The sequence below is a fragment of the Triticum aestivum genome, chromosome 7A (assembly GCF_018294505.1).
Source record: "Triticum aestivum cultivar Chinese Spring chromosome 7A, IWGSC CS RefSeq v2.1, whole genome shotgun sequence".
In the NCBI taxonomy this organism is placed as follows: Eukaryota; Viridiplantae; Streptophyta; class Magnoliopsida; order Poales; family Poaceae; genus Triticum; species Triticum aestivum.
The window spans coordinates 582904231-582920619 of NC_057812.1; the positions used below are offsets into that span (position 1 = coordinate 582904231).

The 16389-nt window shown below is 43.8% G+C and overlaps 2 protein-coding genes across 3 annotated transcripts; one reads left to right on the forward strand and one right to left on the reverse strand.

Annotated features, from left to right (window-relative positions):
• Positions 1-593: 593 nt before the first annotated feature.
• Positions 594-12120, forward strand: LOC123148434 (MORC family CW-type zinc finger protein 3). Of its 2 annotated transcripts, XM_044567862.1 has the most exons (18): positions 595-819; positions 2564-2621; positions 3395-3476; positions 4081-4231; positions 5059-5203; positions 5552-5834; positions 6297-6480; positions 7151-7252; positions 7326-7661; positions 8160-8243; positions 8348-8506; positions 9034-9117; positions 9201-9338; positions 10162-10274; positions 10997-11186; positions 11275-11344; positions 11457-11573; positions 11735-12120. In XM_044567862.1, the coding sequence occupies exons 1-17, from the start codon at positions 817-819 to the stop codon at positions 11552-11554; spliced, it is 2280 nt and encodes a 759-aa protein (XP_044423797.1). In that variant the 5' UTR covers positions 595-816; the 3' UTR covers positions 11555-11573; positions 11735-12120. The 2 variants fall into 2 exon arrangements, with proteins under 2 accessions (XP_044423798.1, XP_044423797.1); XM_044567863.1 differs by lacking the exon at positions 7151-7252 and having other exon boundaries at positions 594-819.
• A 361-nt stretch (positions 12121-12481) lies between these two features.
• On the reverse strand, positions 12482-15469 carry LOC123148435 (expansin-A16). Its single transcript, XM_044567864.1, has 3 exons — positions 15041-15469; positions 13767-14088; positions 12482-12942 (listed from the first exon to the last, which is right to left on the reverse strand). Exons 1-3 carry the CDS (start codon positions 15189-15191, stop codon positions 12633-12635), a joined length of 783 nt encoding a protein of 260 aa, XP_044423799.1. The 5' UTR covers positions 15192-15469; the 3' UTR covers positions 12482-12632.
• Between the last annotated feature and the right edge of the window lie 920 nt (positions 15470-16389).

A 16389-nucleotide genomic window follows, 5' to 3' on the forward strand; every position in this document is an offset into this window, starting at 1 on the left:
GCGGCAACACGGCGAGGCTGGAGTACCCCGCTCCCCCGTCCATCTCTCGCTGGCGTGGGAGCTCGTGGACGCCGAGGGCGTCCTCCCCCTCGTCCGGCCGCTCGTCCCACTAGTGCATTGGTTGAATTTGCGCCGTGTTTGTGCCGGAATTTAATTTAAAAAAAATATGAGCACCGTGACTGAGGGCATCACATCCCAGCACGCGGTTTACACCGATGCGTTCTTTGGAGACGATTTTTAGCACCTCCTGAGGACCAACGGCCGGAGATGCTCTTAGACTTTTTTCCCAAATCGAGCTGCAGCGAAGTCGCCGCGCGGCACGCGGACGCGGAAAACAGAGCAGCAGCAGTCGAGCACAGAAAAAGAATCGGCCGCGAAAAGGCGAGACGCGACGAGAGAAGAGATTCTCCTCCCTCCGCCGCGGCGGCGAAACAAAGCGCACGCACGCACGCACGGCACGGAAGCGCCCCGCCCCCGACTGCACGGCACGTGACCCATCCATCGGCCGAAACGGAAACGCCCAGGCGGGGGCATATCGGTCATTCCAACGCCGTCCGTCATCGCCATTCATCACAGTGTAGCGGCGCAATCAACACCGGGCGGGGGTTTAGCGAGGCAACCGTTCCGTCTTCCTCTGCTCCTTCCTTCCCCGTGTTTACGACTTACGAGCACTAAACAGACCCGCACCTCCAAGTCTCCAACCAACCACCTCGTCCTCCTCCGCCCTCCCTCGGCCCGAACCCGGCCCGCGTTCCCCTCTCCCCCGCGCCGGCGCCGGCGACGCCGACGCCGCCGCCCGCTCCTGCCGCGTAGCCAATGGTAATGCCTCTGTACCGCACAAGCCCTCGCTCCGCTCCCCTTCCTCCCTCCCTCGACCCCCGCCGCGGATTTCGCGGGGCGCGCGTGTCGATCGCGCCGCGCGAGGCGGGCCTGTTCTGCTTGGTTCGCCGCCGGGGTTATGGTTGCGCGATGGTGTGTGCGTGCTGCGCCGCTCTCCTAGTCCTAGGGGTTGGTTGGGTCGGTCGCGGGCAGTTGGGGTTTGGGCGTTTGGGGTTTTTGAGACGAAGCGGGTGCGCGGCGCCGTTTGTATGGTGCTCGATTGCTGACGCGCGTCTCGCGTGCTCTCGAAAGGATTCCGGGCTCCTTGCTCGCGTAGTGGTTCATGCGTCCCCGCAGCATGATTTTTCCTTGTTTTTTGTGTCTGCCAAAACAAAACAAAAAGGAATGGGAGCTCCTGTGCATTAAATTCCCCCTTGTCCCCGAGCTCTTTTCTGCTTCTTTTAAAAATACCTTTTCTGGCAAGTTGGTCTTCGCTTCTCCAGGGCCAACAAGGGAGGGATAATCATTGAGCACTACAAACTTGCATGCTTCCAATTTGTGTGCTCTGTTCTGTTCACTTGCTTTCTTCACTTTGTGTGGAAATGCCTACTTGAGCCAGGGAATGATTTTAATTATGTTAATTAAGCGCGATGGTCTTTGTCTTGTGTGCTTTGGGGGTTGAATCGAAGCAGCAACTTGCTTTTGGCCGTGATCTTAAGTATTTTGGTCCTCATCTTGCTCTGCGTGGAATCGGATAATTATCTTTAGTTGCATGACAAGGGCATTATTCATGGCCTTGGTGCTGTATTCGGTTATTTTGTTGTATCTTAGTTTCAATCATTTGGAGGTATATGGTGCTATTATGTTGAAGCTTGTGCTCAGTTATGTATCTGGCATTAGTGTGTGTGTATGATATTTTGGCCTTTGGGGCTTTGTCCGCCAGGTCTTGGAGGATATGTGGTTCGCTTGTATCATCCGTGTTCCTTGCGGAATGCAATATGGAATCATTGTGTTACTTGGTAGGGTTGCTTTCCCATGTTATTAGGGGGGTAATCATCTAGTTCCCCTGCTGCCTTATCTAGAAAGAGTAGTTTGGCTGTGTGCATCCTCGAGGCACGCGCCCAGAGTTGAACTCCTCTGTGGTTGCACATGAAAAGGTTGCATTATCTGAAAAATCTAGAAAGAGTAACTATGCTGCATCTGGGCAACTAATAATGCTTAGGAGTGGCTTGTCCACGTGCTTCGTTTCTCAATAGGATTTTTTTGTAGTACAATTTGTGGATGTGGAATCACTTTCTTCCATCTATTGGTATACTTAATTAATGACCCATCATTATTACTAAAGATTTTTTATGAGTGTGCTCTGTTCATGTCTTGGCTACCAATGTTTTGTGTTCTACTTTAGAAAAACGGGGTTAAGGGGGGGGGGGGATTCCCTCCCTTAACTGTCCGCTCTTAGGTAGGAATGAGACATCCCCGCAAATTAATGCGTATAGCACCCCAGCGGAGTCCCCGTGGGGATTCGAACGCGGGTGGGCGGGTTCAGCGACCTGAACACCACCCACTGAGCTAGCCCTCAGTTCTCATTTTGTGTTTTACTTTTACTTGTATTGTCGTGTTTAACTTCATGGGCAGCATAACAGTTATGTGTAACAGGTAGGCTTGACTGTAGTCTGCGTGTATGTGCATTAACATACGCTTTGAAAAGAATTAGTTACAATCTGATGTGTGTTGATGTTTCTAGGAGGCGAAGAAATGCGTGGAAGGGATTGATTTGAATGAACCACCACACAAAATCCGAGGTATGACTGTTGCTGTTATAATGAAAGAAGGACCCTTTTGTAGATTCGGTCTGACTTAGAAAAGTTGAGAGAAAATTGACCAACCCCACATGTATGTTGTACTATTCAAACTTGATATACTTCAAAGTCCCACCTGTACTTCTAATTTGGATAGTCTACTGCCTATAATACTAAGTGCATACTGACTGTTGTGGTTGTATACTTTTATTAGCTTACCTATGGATAATAGCTCATGTTAACACATGCTAGTTGCCAAATTTATTCATTACCAACTTACGATTTTCGAAAGGTAGCAGTAAAAACCGAGCAAAAACTGAAAATAGAAGTTAGCAAGTACTCCCTCCATTCTAGATACATCCATTTCTACACAAGTAATTCGGAACGGAGGGAGTATTAATTTGCACAGATTCAGAATTTTAGATAGAGGGATGATTTTTAATCTAAAGTAGAATTAGTTTGGAGTTTAAAGGGTGAGAATCTGCAAATAAATAGCGTGGATTGATGAAGTTCAGAATTTATATTAAATGAAGTCAACATATGTATCCAGTTTTTTTTTACTTGAGCTCAACATCTCCTATAATGAATAAATCTTGGTTTTTGCCGCTTTTTCCTTTTTCATTGGAATATGTCATACTATGTGGTACTCCCTCCGTTCCAAATTACTCGTCGTGGTTTTAGTTTTGAACTAAAACCACGACGAGTAATTTGGAACGGAGGGAGTACAATATAGGTGCTCCAAAACTTGCCATGAAGTGTGTATTTTCTTATGGTAGGTGTCAGGTTGAGCCATGTACTGCTGCAAAAGGATTGTAAGAATATATGCCGCACAAAAGCTTGTGATGTTTCAATAGAATTGTAAGTTGATCTTAATTTTCTCGACTGGTTATTCTAGTGTGTACTTTGTATACTAGCTTGGATCAAAATTATTCATGTTTTCTGTAGCATATTGTCGCTGACGAGTCAATTTATAGTTTACACTGTTGATGGGTGGGCTTTCCACTGCTGTTACAAAGCAAATGCGGCCATAATCATGTTTAACACTAGCCGCATCCACTCGAAGGTTTGTTTGGGTACACAATGATCAGATCCAATTCTTCCAACTCAGATCAAAGTGTATCCAAACAGGCTCTGGGTGAAGTCATGACTTACCAAATTAAGAAGCTAGTTATTGCATAGGAGCACATGTACGCCCCCCCCCCCCTCCCGCGCATGCATTGTTTACATATTACAACGACCCAACCTCTAATAATTACAACTATGATATCCTTGGTTTCCTCAAATGTACAAATCTATTGAAACCAGGTATCCCAAGGAAATATAAGCAGAGCAAAAGGGAGTATTTTTTCAAAATTACTATGGGAGCATTCTCTTTTACATGTTTTTTTCCCGCTTGGCAGAAGGTTGTACCAGCATTCTATGCTGTCAGAACACTAGAGTAATTTTATGCTTTCCTTTACAGGCCCTCTCTTTGGTCAATTAGTAATTTCGTGTCAAGTAAGGTATACGAGCTGAATAATTTCCTGAATTTTTCACTGTATCCTGATCCGGAAGATGCTCGCCAGAGTAGTGAATGGGGAAAGTTTATGCATTTCCTTTGGCACAATAAGAGGGTAAATATATTTTCCACTTCATGGGTATTCAGTTATTTACTCATTATTACTATGGGAGGTACATTATAGGCTATATTTTCTATCTTCAAATTACTCTTTGAAAAATGGGGATGTGGATGGTGGAGAAGGGCGGACACTATGTTTGAACACTCCCCCTCACGTCTGGGCTCCACCACGCCTTAGACATGGGGTCGATGTAGGCTGCAAGTATTATTATTTTTATCAATAATGTGTTGACCGGGTCTTCAGCTCGAGACCTCTTGGTTCTGTTGGATGCACCAGCCAGTTCACCCAAAAGAATTAACTGCCAGATAAGGGCTGGCAATATATTTCAACAGTTACCACCCTGAAAGATTACACTTCTATTGGCGGGGTGTGGCTACTGGACAGCTAGAGGCGTGGGCATGGGTGAAAGTAACAGGAGCGGTTGAGACAGAAAAGTAATGAAGGTGTAAGAAAGAGGGATGCACCAGCCAGTTCACCCAAAAAACTAAACTGCCAGAGAAGGGCTGGGCAATATATTTTAACAGTCACCATCCTGAAAGATTACACTTCTATTGGTGGGTTGTGGCTACTGGATAGCTAGAGGCGTTAGGCACGAGTTAAAGTAACAGGAGCGGTTGAGACAGGGAAGTAATGAAGGCGTGGGAAAGAGGGATGCAATACTGTTAGGAATGTTTAGTTTTCAATGAATGGAATTTAGAATTGGGGCAGGGTTTTTGTAGCCTGCAAGTCGAGCAGTTTGTATGTATTTTAATGCAATCCACTAGCTTTATTTTGTTGCCTTTTAAGTGAAGGCCCTTGTTCTTTTCTTGTTTATCTTGTAGGCCGGCATTGTTAGACATGGGTCCTTCACTTTCCATATTCTTCCTGCTCAATCTGAAGAACGCCCTAACTACTCACATGCTGTGATCTTGTACGAGACTGAACGAAAAGATCCTGTAATCTGCAAAAGGAGGACCGGAATATCCGGTGAGAGTTTTGCTATATTACTTGGACAATAATGTATTGCTTGGGTTATTCATTATTTGTCCTTCATGAGTATATATTTTAGTCAGCCTGCTGTACTGTTTGTTTGCTTACTAGGGGAAGCTGACATCATGTCATTTCTTAAGAGTCGCATTTGCTGAGCTTTAGTTTTTACATTCTTTATGTGGATCATTACTTCATCTTGTTGAGGGAAGTTCTATACTTATATCTATAGTTGGAGCTGAAGCTCTGCATCATCTTATGCCATTGTTTGCTATTAGCTACTCACTACTGCTGATCTGAATTGTTTTTTCTTATCAACTGTTTTTCACTTATTTTATGTGCCACCAGAGAAATCCAACAAAAGCGAGGAGATTTGTGATAGTGTACCCAATCCAAGAGGGCTGAATGCTTCACATATACACCATGATCCAGAATCCTCACCATGTGAATCTGTTGAAGATGGTAATAGAATTTCAGATTCATTAGTGAAAAGGGGAAAATCTACTCTTAGAAGAAATTTCGTCAGCACAGACCCTACTTATCTCCGAACACTCAGTCAGACACATGCTGGTTGGATCTTTGGAGCAATAGCAGAGCTCATTGACAACTCCAGAGATGCTGGTGCATCCAGGTACATGACTTCAACATGCTAAACTCAGAAATTATTTTTGTTTATTTTTCAAATTATTATTTTTATGGACAGTCTGTCAACCCGGGTGATATATCATGTTGCATTATGTAACCTTAGTTATTCAAGATATTATCTAGTAATTTTGGTAATAGATATTTCAATGTCTCCCAAGAGATTTTCAACCCTTTAATATCTTCAAAAATAATAAGTGAAAAACTACACATTGAAAGCCACCGCTGTGCCAATCTAAGCCTTATTTTTACTGTCTCATTATGCTCCTCTTCCAGTTGAATATGTACAAAACACGTTGCTTTTATTTTGTAATTAAAATTAATGTTACCTGTAGCAATACATTTTCTGAACATTCCTCACTGAGAGATAGCGTTTGACATATTTGGAGCTATTCCTGTTGTTTTATTGTATTGACTGCTTATTCTTGTTGTTCCTCCATCCTTCTGCAAGGTTGGATATTTTCATCCAAACTATGTTTTCGAAGAAAGCAGCAGGCAAAGTTCCTGTTTTATCTGTGATTGATGATGGGCGTGGCATGGCTTACCCTGAAATGATGAGAATGATCTCATTTGGTCATAAACGACCAAATGAACATTGCAATGAGCAGATTGGGAGGTTTGGAATTGGATTTAAGGTAAATATCTATTAAAAAAAGTTGTAGAAGGTCTTCATATCTTTCTGCATAATACTTGATTCCCCTCTTCTTTATACTGTCTTCTGTTATTCATGGTTGATGTAGTCTGTGTTATGAATTACCTTTAAATACGTCACTAAATCTGCTACATCCTGAGCCGCCGCGAATGTTGTGTTGCAGTAATTTTTCTGATTTATTTGAAATGTGGGACTGAAATATGTCTTTCATGATGATAGCTTCATACTTCTCTCGCCTATAATGCACTATTAAGACATGTAATGCTGTTGAGTAAATGAAGACTTGTTTGCCTGTTACTAAATATATACTTCTAGACATGTGTTCTTTTGCCTATTATACTCTCAGTGGCTCACTGCTACAGTCATTCATTAGTATTGCCAGCTAGGTTTTCCTGTGCAATGCTATCATGCTAGTGCTATTATGTTTAACTTGACTGCGCAAGCAATGAGTGAAGTAACGATTAGTTGCCACTTGAAAGCTGTTGTTTGCACTGATAGGAAATGTTCTACAGGAACAGTAGCATCTGCCCTCTGCATTGTTTTACCCCTAGATTTATCGAGGTCAAACTCGAAATACTAAATTACATTTTGCAACTGCATGCTTTACGCATGTCTGCAGTCTTCTTCAATCAAATTTGGGTGCTGTTTTGTAGACTGGTGCAATGAAACTTGGGAAAGATGCAATTGTGCTTACCCAAACTTCAACTTCCAGATCAGTGTCCTTTCTATCCCAGTCTTTTAATGAAAATAAAGATGTAAGCAGTGCTCTACCTTTTTTACTCCTTGTCTACTATTATGTTAAGGCTATAATAGTTTGATTTGCTACAGAATCTTGAGATCCCTGTGGTGACCTATCGCAAGGAAGGACAATACATGGAAGTTGATTTGAGTGTCCAGTCTGAAGCTACTGCGGAATATAACCTAAATGCTATCAAGGAATTCTCCCCCTTTAATGAGTATTTCATCGGAGAAAAGCTAGGTTTATTTGGTGAAGAGGGTACTGGAACACAGATATATATATGGAATTTAGATAGGTGGGGTAAAGACTACACCTTGGACTGGAATTCAGGGAGGACTGATGAAAACCCCACCGACAAAGGTCATGGAGACATATTAATCCGGTCAAAAAGAGTAAGATCACGTCCAGGACAAACAAGTAAACAGGTGTGTGTTGTACTTTTGCCCCTATTCAAGAATTTGTCCGATTAACCAGTTAACTTGCCGATTAATCCCTACTCGTAGGGTCATCAAGTAGCTGATAAACCGATAAATCATCTGATTAATTGATTAAATGGCTGATTAACTTACCGATTAGCCTATTAATCTCCTACTCGCCAGCTAACCGAGTAGCTACCAGTTAACAATTTCCTCAACAATGCTTTTGCTTTTGACACAAGAGATAAACTTCTAGGCTCAATTCAAGATAAATGAATTTCATATTTATAGCTTTAAAGTTGATATTTGGGGCTTGATGAGCTTGATGAACCTGGATATTATATTCACACACATTCAGTACTCTCTAATGACATGCATGACTTTGTGATGTCAAACTTAGTCTTCTTAATTTCGTTTTTATGGTTCGTTCTGTCTGCATGCACTTAGCTTTATGAAACTGCTAAAAATGTGGCATGACTTGATTTGTTGATTAATTATATTATGTAGGTCCCATTGGACTATTCACTTCACTCTTATCTGGAAGTTATCTTCCGGAATCCTCGAATGAAAATCACAGTGCAAGGGTCTAAGGTAAATGCACATGTCATATAAATGTTGGTTTCCATGTGATATTCTCCCATGTTTATGTTGTTGGGGCACAATATATCCCTGTTTATAATCTATGTTGTTTCTAGGTCAAAGCACGCCCCTTGGACAAGAGCCTTAACACAACTTCAGTGATTTCTGGTGACATTGCGGGAAGGACCATTGAGTTGACTATTGGAATGAGCAAAGTAGAATGGGAAAGAACGAACTGTGGGGTTTTCTTGTATTGGCGTGGTCGACTAATAGAGGTGGGATTAGTTGACATTGCACTAAATGACTAACCTGACCATCTTCAGCTAGCTATGTATGCCTGTTTGTCCAACCACCTTTTTGCCTATTTTATTGTTTGGCCAACTGACTTTTTCTTTGTTTCGTGGTTGTTACCACAGTATATATATTATAAAACAAGTTCAGCTACCACAAACTGAGCTTTTGTCGTGCTCATAGGCTGCAGTGCTTTTACTCCATTAGAGTACACTTTTTTTTATTGCGTGCTAGGGTGGGTAGGAGTGTGGAGTTAACCCCGTGTGTGTTGAGCATTGAAAACTATATTGAATGTAATACCTAGCTAGGTTGAGCTTTTTCATGTTCAGTGTATTAGTTGTGCCTTACAAACAATAAATGTTTGTTTCGTTGCAGGAAGCTGTTTGCAACTTAAACAATTTAACATATATTTTAGACTTTACAGTACTTCCATACCTTCAGTGTGAATATTCTTTGCCTCTACACATGTGCATGCTTTTTCTAACATTTGATTTTTGTGTTCTTCTCTCAGTCTTACAAACGAGTTGGAGGTCAAATGCATAATGCTGACACGGGACGTGGAGTAATAGGAGTTGCAGATATTACAGAAGTCGTTGTATGGTTCATAATATCTTGGCTTTGGTAGGGATGTTGTTCAGTTTCATCTTGTTTGAATAAACTTCTCCATTTATCCTGCAGGATGATGAAGATGGCAATTCATGGGTTCTTAACAGCAAACAAGGGTTTCAAGATTGTGAGATGTATGCTGAGCTGGAGGAATGGCTGGGTAGCAGTATGGATGAATACTGGGAGACAAATTTTGACAACGTAGAATTGGTATGAATTTGGACATAGTTTATATTGGGAAATATCTTGTCAGGCATATCTGGTCACAAACTGCTTTATGAAATATTTTTGCATTGGATTTGGCAAGAGACAAGTACTCCCTCCATTTCTAAATATAAGCCCTTTTAGAGATTTCAATACGGACTACATAAGGATGTATGTAGACATAATTTAGAGTGTAGATTCACTCATTTCGCTTCGTATGTAGTCCAGATTGGAATCTCTAAAAGTTCTTATATTTAGGAATGGAGGGAGTAGATAGCAACACTACAACATCGATAGATTTGGACATAACTGATCATACATTTGTTGAGAAAAAAACTACTGTCTGTTCCATTTTGCATTTATTTGATAACTCTTATATGAAAATGTTAACCATAGCGAGTAGGAATGGAAATATGGTAGACTTTCAACAGGGTGAAGTCCCCATCTCGTATCATCATGGTATGTAGACAATCAAAAATAATTTTAGTTATTATGAGTTTGAAAGCTACTTACCTTCTGTAACTATGGTGATGGACGTATAGATATCGGTGTGATGTATGCACCTTCTCTTTGCAGAATATATGTACTTTACTACGGAAAACATATTTTACATGTATATAATCAATCATGCTGCTAGGGATGTAGTAGTTGGGTAAGGGATCAGGGTTGCTCTTCAATCCTTGTTTCTGTTAGTGATCAGGAGCCAAATGTTTATTATCCAAGAACTAAGTTATGTCGGTGGTACCTTTAAGGTTTGCCTGTACAATTCTGGAAGATTATGTTCGCTGCATTTAGAAGTGTTACTCAGTTTACACCTTTCTTTATCTAGGGAAAAGCGGCCGGCCGCTGCAAGCCTGATCATGAATGGGTTCAGTGTTATGGCTGTCGTAAATGGAGAGTGTTGACTGCCGGCTTTGATACGGAGTCTCTACCAGATCAATGGTTTGTATCAGGCAATCATACTCAACATCATACAGGATAAGCTCTTTTTTTTTACTGTGTACAGGATAAGCTTAGTTGATTTTATAATTCTAAAGGAATTCTTTTGAGTGTCCCCCATCATAGCCAGGCAAAATTTGGAGCCTGCAGTTTGCAACAATATCGATTGTACTTCCCTAACTAGGATTTGACTTCTGTGACTAGGATTTGGCTCTATAAAAAAATCCTGGGGTTCATTCAGGAAGACAGTTTGACTCTCTATGCTAACCAATTACTGTTTGAATTTTGCCAAGTTCAAAATTTCCAGTTTCTTGGTAGTGCAAACTAGAATGAAAAATACAGTTCAAAAACATGAAAATAATAAGTTTCATGTCAATCATGTCTGACATAACACTAGAAATAACTATTTTACACTCACATATCATGATTTATTGTTTTCTGACTGTCTTTTTGATTACATCATCTTGCTGGTTCATCATGTGCTTACTGGATGATTTTTCATTTTGCATTTAAATTTTGTAAACATCAGCTAATAATATTTGTGTCAAGATTCAGAACTCTATTCACTAATAAGTTCAAATAATATTCTTGTATCATCACAATTCTAAGGGTTTAAGAAACATACAGTGACTTAAATATCTTGGTTCTGTAAAATTTATATATGGGATAGCCTCTTTCCTTCTTTTCTTTCGACAGTTCTGAAGTTTTGACACCTGAAATTTCAGGTTTTGCTTGATGCCACCCTTCAATGGGAAATGTACGATACCAGAGCAACAAATGGGCCATGGTACCATAACCATAGGCGAGAAAAGGTCCGGTAATGTTGGCCGCAATAGGACCCAGCGGGAAGCTACAGCTAAGGTTGATACAAACAAAATAGGGAACAATGAGTTCAGTCAGGATGAAGATGTGAAGGTAACTACAAACCTCAGGATTATATGCATGTCATGTTTTTTGAAGGTCAATTTGAGAAGTAAATAACTTCATTGTGTTGTGTGCTCAGAATGTAAAGCTAATCCCAACAATTGTCAACAAGCGAAAGAATACTTCCAACGGCACGAACAGCATCGAAGGTATGCATGCGCTGTGTAGACAAAATAGAAACGCTGGAAAGTAACAAGAATAGGGAAAACCTTTAAGCTTATCATCTGACTTCCTTGCATGCACTACCAATGGGCTTGTCAGATGATTTGGACAGCAATTCCTCGCAAACCGAGTCTGTTGCCCCTCTCCATGTTTTGAAGAGGATACGGAGGGGTGCCCCAAGAGGTTGCAAGACGTGATGATGAATGAAAATGCACGGTAAACTGTTGTGTTTTTGTTTATCTTTCTGCAAACGAGACCTTATAACATCATGTACAGAGTCATTTTACTTGTGTCCTTTTTCTCTAGATTTTGGTCAACTTGCAACTCTTGTCTTTTTATTTGCCTCATGCCCCTGATAAATATTTATTTTTTACAGGGCAGCAAAGTTTCCTTCTTGGAACTGTTCCTGGGGTGCTGCAGCAGTTAGATCATGATCGTTCGGCTTAAACAAACTCCAATAGTTAACCAAATTCGTGTCTTTAGATAGCTTCCGTGGCAGTGAAACTAGTGTGTTTGCCAAACGTGGAGAAGTGGGATCGAAGCTAACCAAATGTGTGTGTAACTACCAACTAGTGTCTGTCGGTTTTGCCTTGGTATGCTATAACTCCCGTTGCACTCATGGTTGTGCTGTGCTTGTGCAAGTGTATTCACACAGTGGGCCAAGTCAGTGGTTTGGTATGTCGTCCGAAAAGCTACAGAGAGTGATGTCTCTACAACTGCAAGTGATGAGTGAATTCCGAACTTAAAGTTTTTGTGTTTGCTATTGGCAAGTTGTCTGAATTTGTAACTTGCGCTGATCGATTTCTGGAGTGCGGCCCTGAGGCGCAGACCGGGGTGTTGACGATGGCAAGGCCGTGGCAGGGAGTGCCTCAGAGCTGGGGATGCAGCATTTTTTTTGAGAGAGAGCCGTTTCACGGCAGGGCACGGCAGTGGTGTTGTTGGTGGAGAGGAGTTGAAGATTGATGGCTTGGGGTGGGCTGACGGCGCCAGTGAATGGTGGTGGTTTAGAAGGATGCTTCGGGGCAGAGGCAGGCCGGCTGGGGCAGGAGAATGAGGATGCACACCAGCCTTTGGATTTCAATCCAACGGCTGGGAAATAGACTGGCATGGTTTATTCAGGCAACTTACAGATAACTACGCCCTAAAGTTCAATAATCATGTTGGACGTGCGTGGCGGGCAGAGCGAAAACCATTCACGTTCATTCTTGGGTCACGGCATTTTAGTAACCCTTGTAGTTGTAATTACAGTCGCTGGAGCTTGCAATCCTCTTTCACCTACTCGACGAACTGCTTGCCTGCGAACGTTTGCGCAAACATCCAGTCCGAAGGCGCAACGTTATACATGGTGATCGTCCTCCCCTTTCCTCCGGTGACCTCGAACGAGAGCGGCTGGCCTCGGAGGTCCGCGTCGCACTGCCAGTTCTGCCCCCAGTTCCTCCCCATCGGTATCCACCCGGTCTTCGACCCCTTCACCTTCACAGCGTCGACCTCGCCGTCGGCTGCCACGTTGGTGATCAGCACCTGGAGGAAGTTGGGGCCGCCGGTGATCGTGAACCGAATTCCGCCGGCCCTGTCACAGCTCACCCTGCATCACCATCGTCAATCGATCAGATGCTGCGTGATTTAAGCATGGTGATCAAACTGCACACTATCTTGATCTTATCCTGCACTATAAAGGATACTTGGTGTTTACTACTGTTGGGACATACTCATAGCACTGGTCTGAAACTGTGGAAGTACTCATGATCAGCATACACAAGTCAGATTCAAAAAAGAAGAAAGCGTCAGGGATTAAAGCTGCCCTTTCCTCAGCACCCTCTCAGGGCATGTACAATGCATAGCCTCAAGGTGATGCCTCGTATACCATGTAGGATCGGATATGGCGTAAAGTAAGTTCGGATAGGGAAGCGGGATCCTCTTCAGGAGGCGGATGCTAGAAGAGAAAAAGTGTAGTCCGATGACAAAAGCTGAAAAGGTTGAAGTAAAAAGTAGAGATGCATGTGTATTAGAGTCTTTATTTTCTATTTCTTAATAAGGCCCACTAGTGGTAGCTTGCATTGGGGAGAAAAAATAAATGTAGATGCCTCAAATTACTTTTTGGCATGGGGCATATGTATCCATATGCCACCATTGTACATGCCCTCATCAGCCCTGATACTTTCTACCCAAAGTGGCTTCAGACATGTTCCACATATTCTACGATCCATTTGTAATCATCAGAATTCAGACATCATTCTGAACTTCTGCCCAAGCAGGCTAAAAAAAACTACTCCATATGCACAACTCAAGAACGATAGTGCCATACTTTTAACTACAACAGATGCACAACTCAAGAACGATACCGCCATGCTTTTGCACATATATATTGAGAAAAAATAGATGAAATTTGCATCAAGAACCGTTTGTTACCTTCGGAACTGCACCTGGACAATGTCAGCCTTGGCCTTGGCGACCCGGAGGAAGGCGGCCTCGGTCATCTCCAGGTGCTCCTTGGGGAAGTTGCACCAGCCGCCGTAGTCGTCTGCGAGGCCGAAGTTGGGGGCGCAGAAGTCGGTCGCCGTCACGACGACGGTGGGGCTGCCCCGCAGGCAATAGAGGATGTTGTTGACGCACCGGAGCTCGTAGCAGCCGCCGCAGGCGCTGCCCCGCCCGAACAGCGCGCCGCTCAGCCCGGCCGTGTACCTCCCGTACCTGAATATGTCCAGGTCCCCGTACCCGCAAGCGCCGCCACCTTTGGAGTTTCAAGCAGCCATTGCATCAGACAACAGCATTTTTCGTTTCTTCAGGTAACATGAAACAGAGCAAGGATTATTGGCACTGGGCACGGGATGGAACTAAATGAAGAAATTGTGCATACGGTCTTCAGGATTCAGAGTATATTTTGGTGGATCTTCGTGAAGGTACACTGTGAAGGTGGGGAAGGGACAACGGGGTCCGATTTCAGTGGAGCAATTACTGTGAAGGTACACTGACTTGAGTGCAGGCAATGACAGCAGGAAGAGGCCATGTTGTACTGGCCTGCGCCTCATGTTAGGATTGTCAAAGCATTCAATGTGCCTCACTCCCACTTCTTACGCAAAGGTCAAGAATTTGGTTTACAGACACTTTATATTTAGTGAACAGAAAAGGGAAAGGTGCACTACTGCGCTAGTACTCCATTATTGGTTTTCTTTCGGCTGATTAGGATAGACTAACACATCAAGAGGAAGTTTTTTAAGTGAAAATGTTGTCATTAGCGTGAACACCGCACTATAATTATTTATCAAAGAAACCCTTTTGTACCCTTTCACAAAACACAATTAAATATACTAGTAGAATATTTCTATCATCTACACAGAACATCCATGGAATGTTCAGTTTCAAGAGTCAAAATGCATCTCTCAATCAGTAGCAGGGCAAAAGGGAGCAACTTTCAACAGCAAATCTTCACATCTGCTTTCTATCGCGACCTCCCAGTGGCATTTCTCTGCCCAATACGCCGGATCTACACAATACCACAACATCTCATCCTTGCAAACAGCATTCACCATCCCCAATCTCCATTCAGTGAAAATGCACAAGAAAAGAAAGGGGATGGAAAGGGAGAGAGAGAAAGACCAGACATTCCCTTTCCTTCCTTCCTGATGTTCTTGATGCTGCTAACGAAAAAAAGGATAAATAAGAACACAGGAGCACATACATACCGTCATTGAGCGGGTGGCCCTGGGACTCCTTGATGTAGGTCGCCGTGCCCAGCCTCCAGTCCTCGTACCCGCCATTGCCCGCCAGCCTCACGCCGCCGCCGACCCCGACCCCAGAAATCACCAGCAAGGAGAGCAGGAGCAGCGAGCCCATCACGGCGCCTGCGCCTGGTAGCGATCACGGGCTCGCCGGCCAGCGCCGCTACTGGACGGAAGAGTTGGAGTGCCTGCAGAGGATTGGAAGGGGCTTGCGTTGTGTGTGTTGGCTCTGGTGGCGGCGTGCGCGTTGCTTTGTTCTTGGCGAGTTTCTTGGACTCCTGGTCGGAGTGGGCAGTCTTTTGGGTTGGACCGTGGTGGCGCGGGGGTCAAAGATGAGGAGGGCAGGCAGGGGTGCAGTGGGGCACGGGACTGGGAGGAGAGAACAGGGGGCCTGCTTTCGCCACGCCCTTTCTGCCCTCGCTTTGTTGGGATTTGCGGCCATGGCTTGGCAGCACACCCCGCGCGCGGCGGCCTCCCTCCCTTTTCGAGGGCCCGAGCCGGACGTGACCGTGACACTCTACACGCCGCGCGCCCCGAAGCATCACGTCTCGCACAGTTTCGGATCAATGCGTTGCCGCTCCGCTCCGTTTCGTGGCCTTGCTGTTCGGCCCGTCTGTTCTGAAAGTTCAGAATTTACATTTTGTACACACAATCAATTGAAATTTTTGGTGCTGGGTGTTTCTTATTCTTGAAAGGGCGGGGGAACTTTATTAGGTTTGTGTACATGTCCTTGAGCTCGATTTGATTCCCCTCCCTCGTGCTACTACTGCCCTGCCTGCTGCGTGCGTACCGACTGTGCTCTTGATGTAGCAGGTCAGCTTCAGACGCGCAGCGCCAACGCCTTGATGTAGTAGGTCGGCTTCTTTTTTTTTCTTTTTTTTTTGCGGGTTAGTAGGTCGGCTTCTGATTGCAACCGCCAACAGTTAGCTAGTTACAACGAGCAGCAGAACACATGAAACGGGCTGTTTGAGTATGCGCTAATTACATTACATGAAAATAAGTTATTAACACTCTTATTTGGCCAACGGAACTCAATCTGCGTGCTGCAACCAATGTATTTAAGGAGTTCCCATTGCTCCCGCGAGGAGTTCGCCCACTACCACGTCTGCCGATCGCCCACGACCCACGGGGCGCCACCTTCTCGTTGGCTTCTTGGTTCGGCGATAGCAAGTTTTCTTGCGGCCCCATGCCACACTTCGTCGATGATACACCCCTGCCAACAATAACTTGACAAAGGAGTCGTAGATTCAAGGTTGTACGAGTGGACAGGGTGTTACATATCAGTTGTCCTCTAATATCATATCCTAATTTAT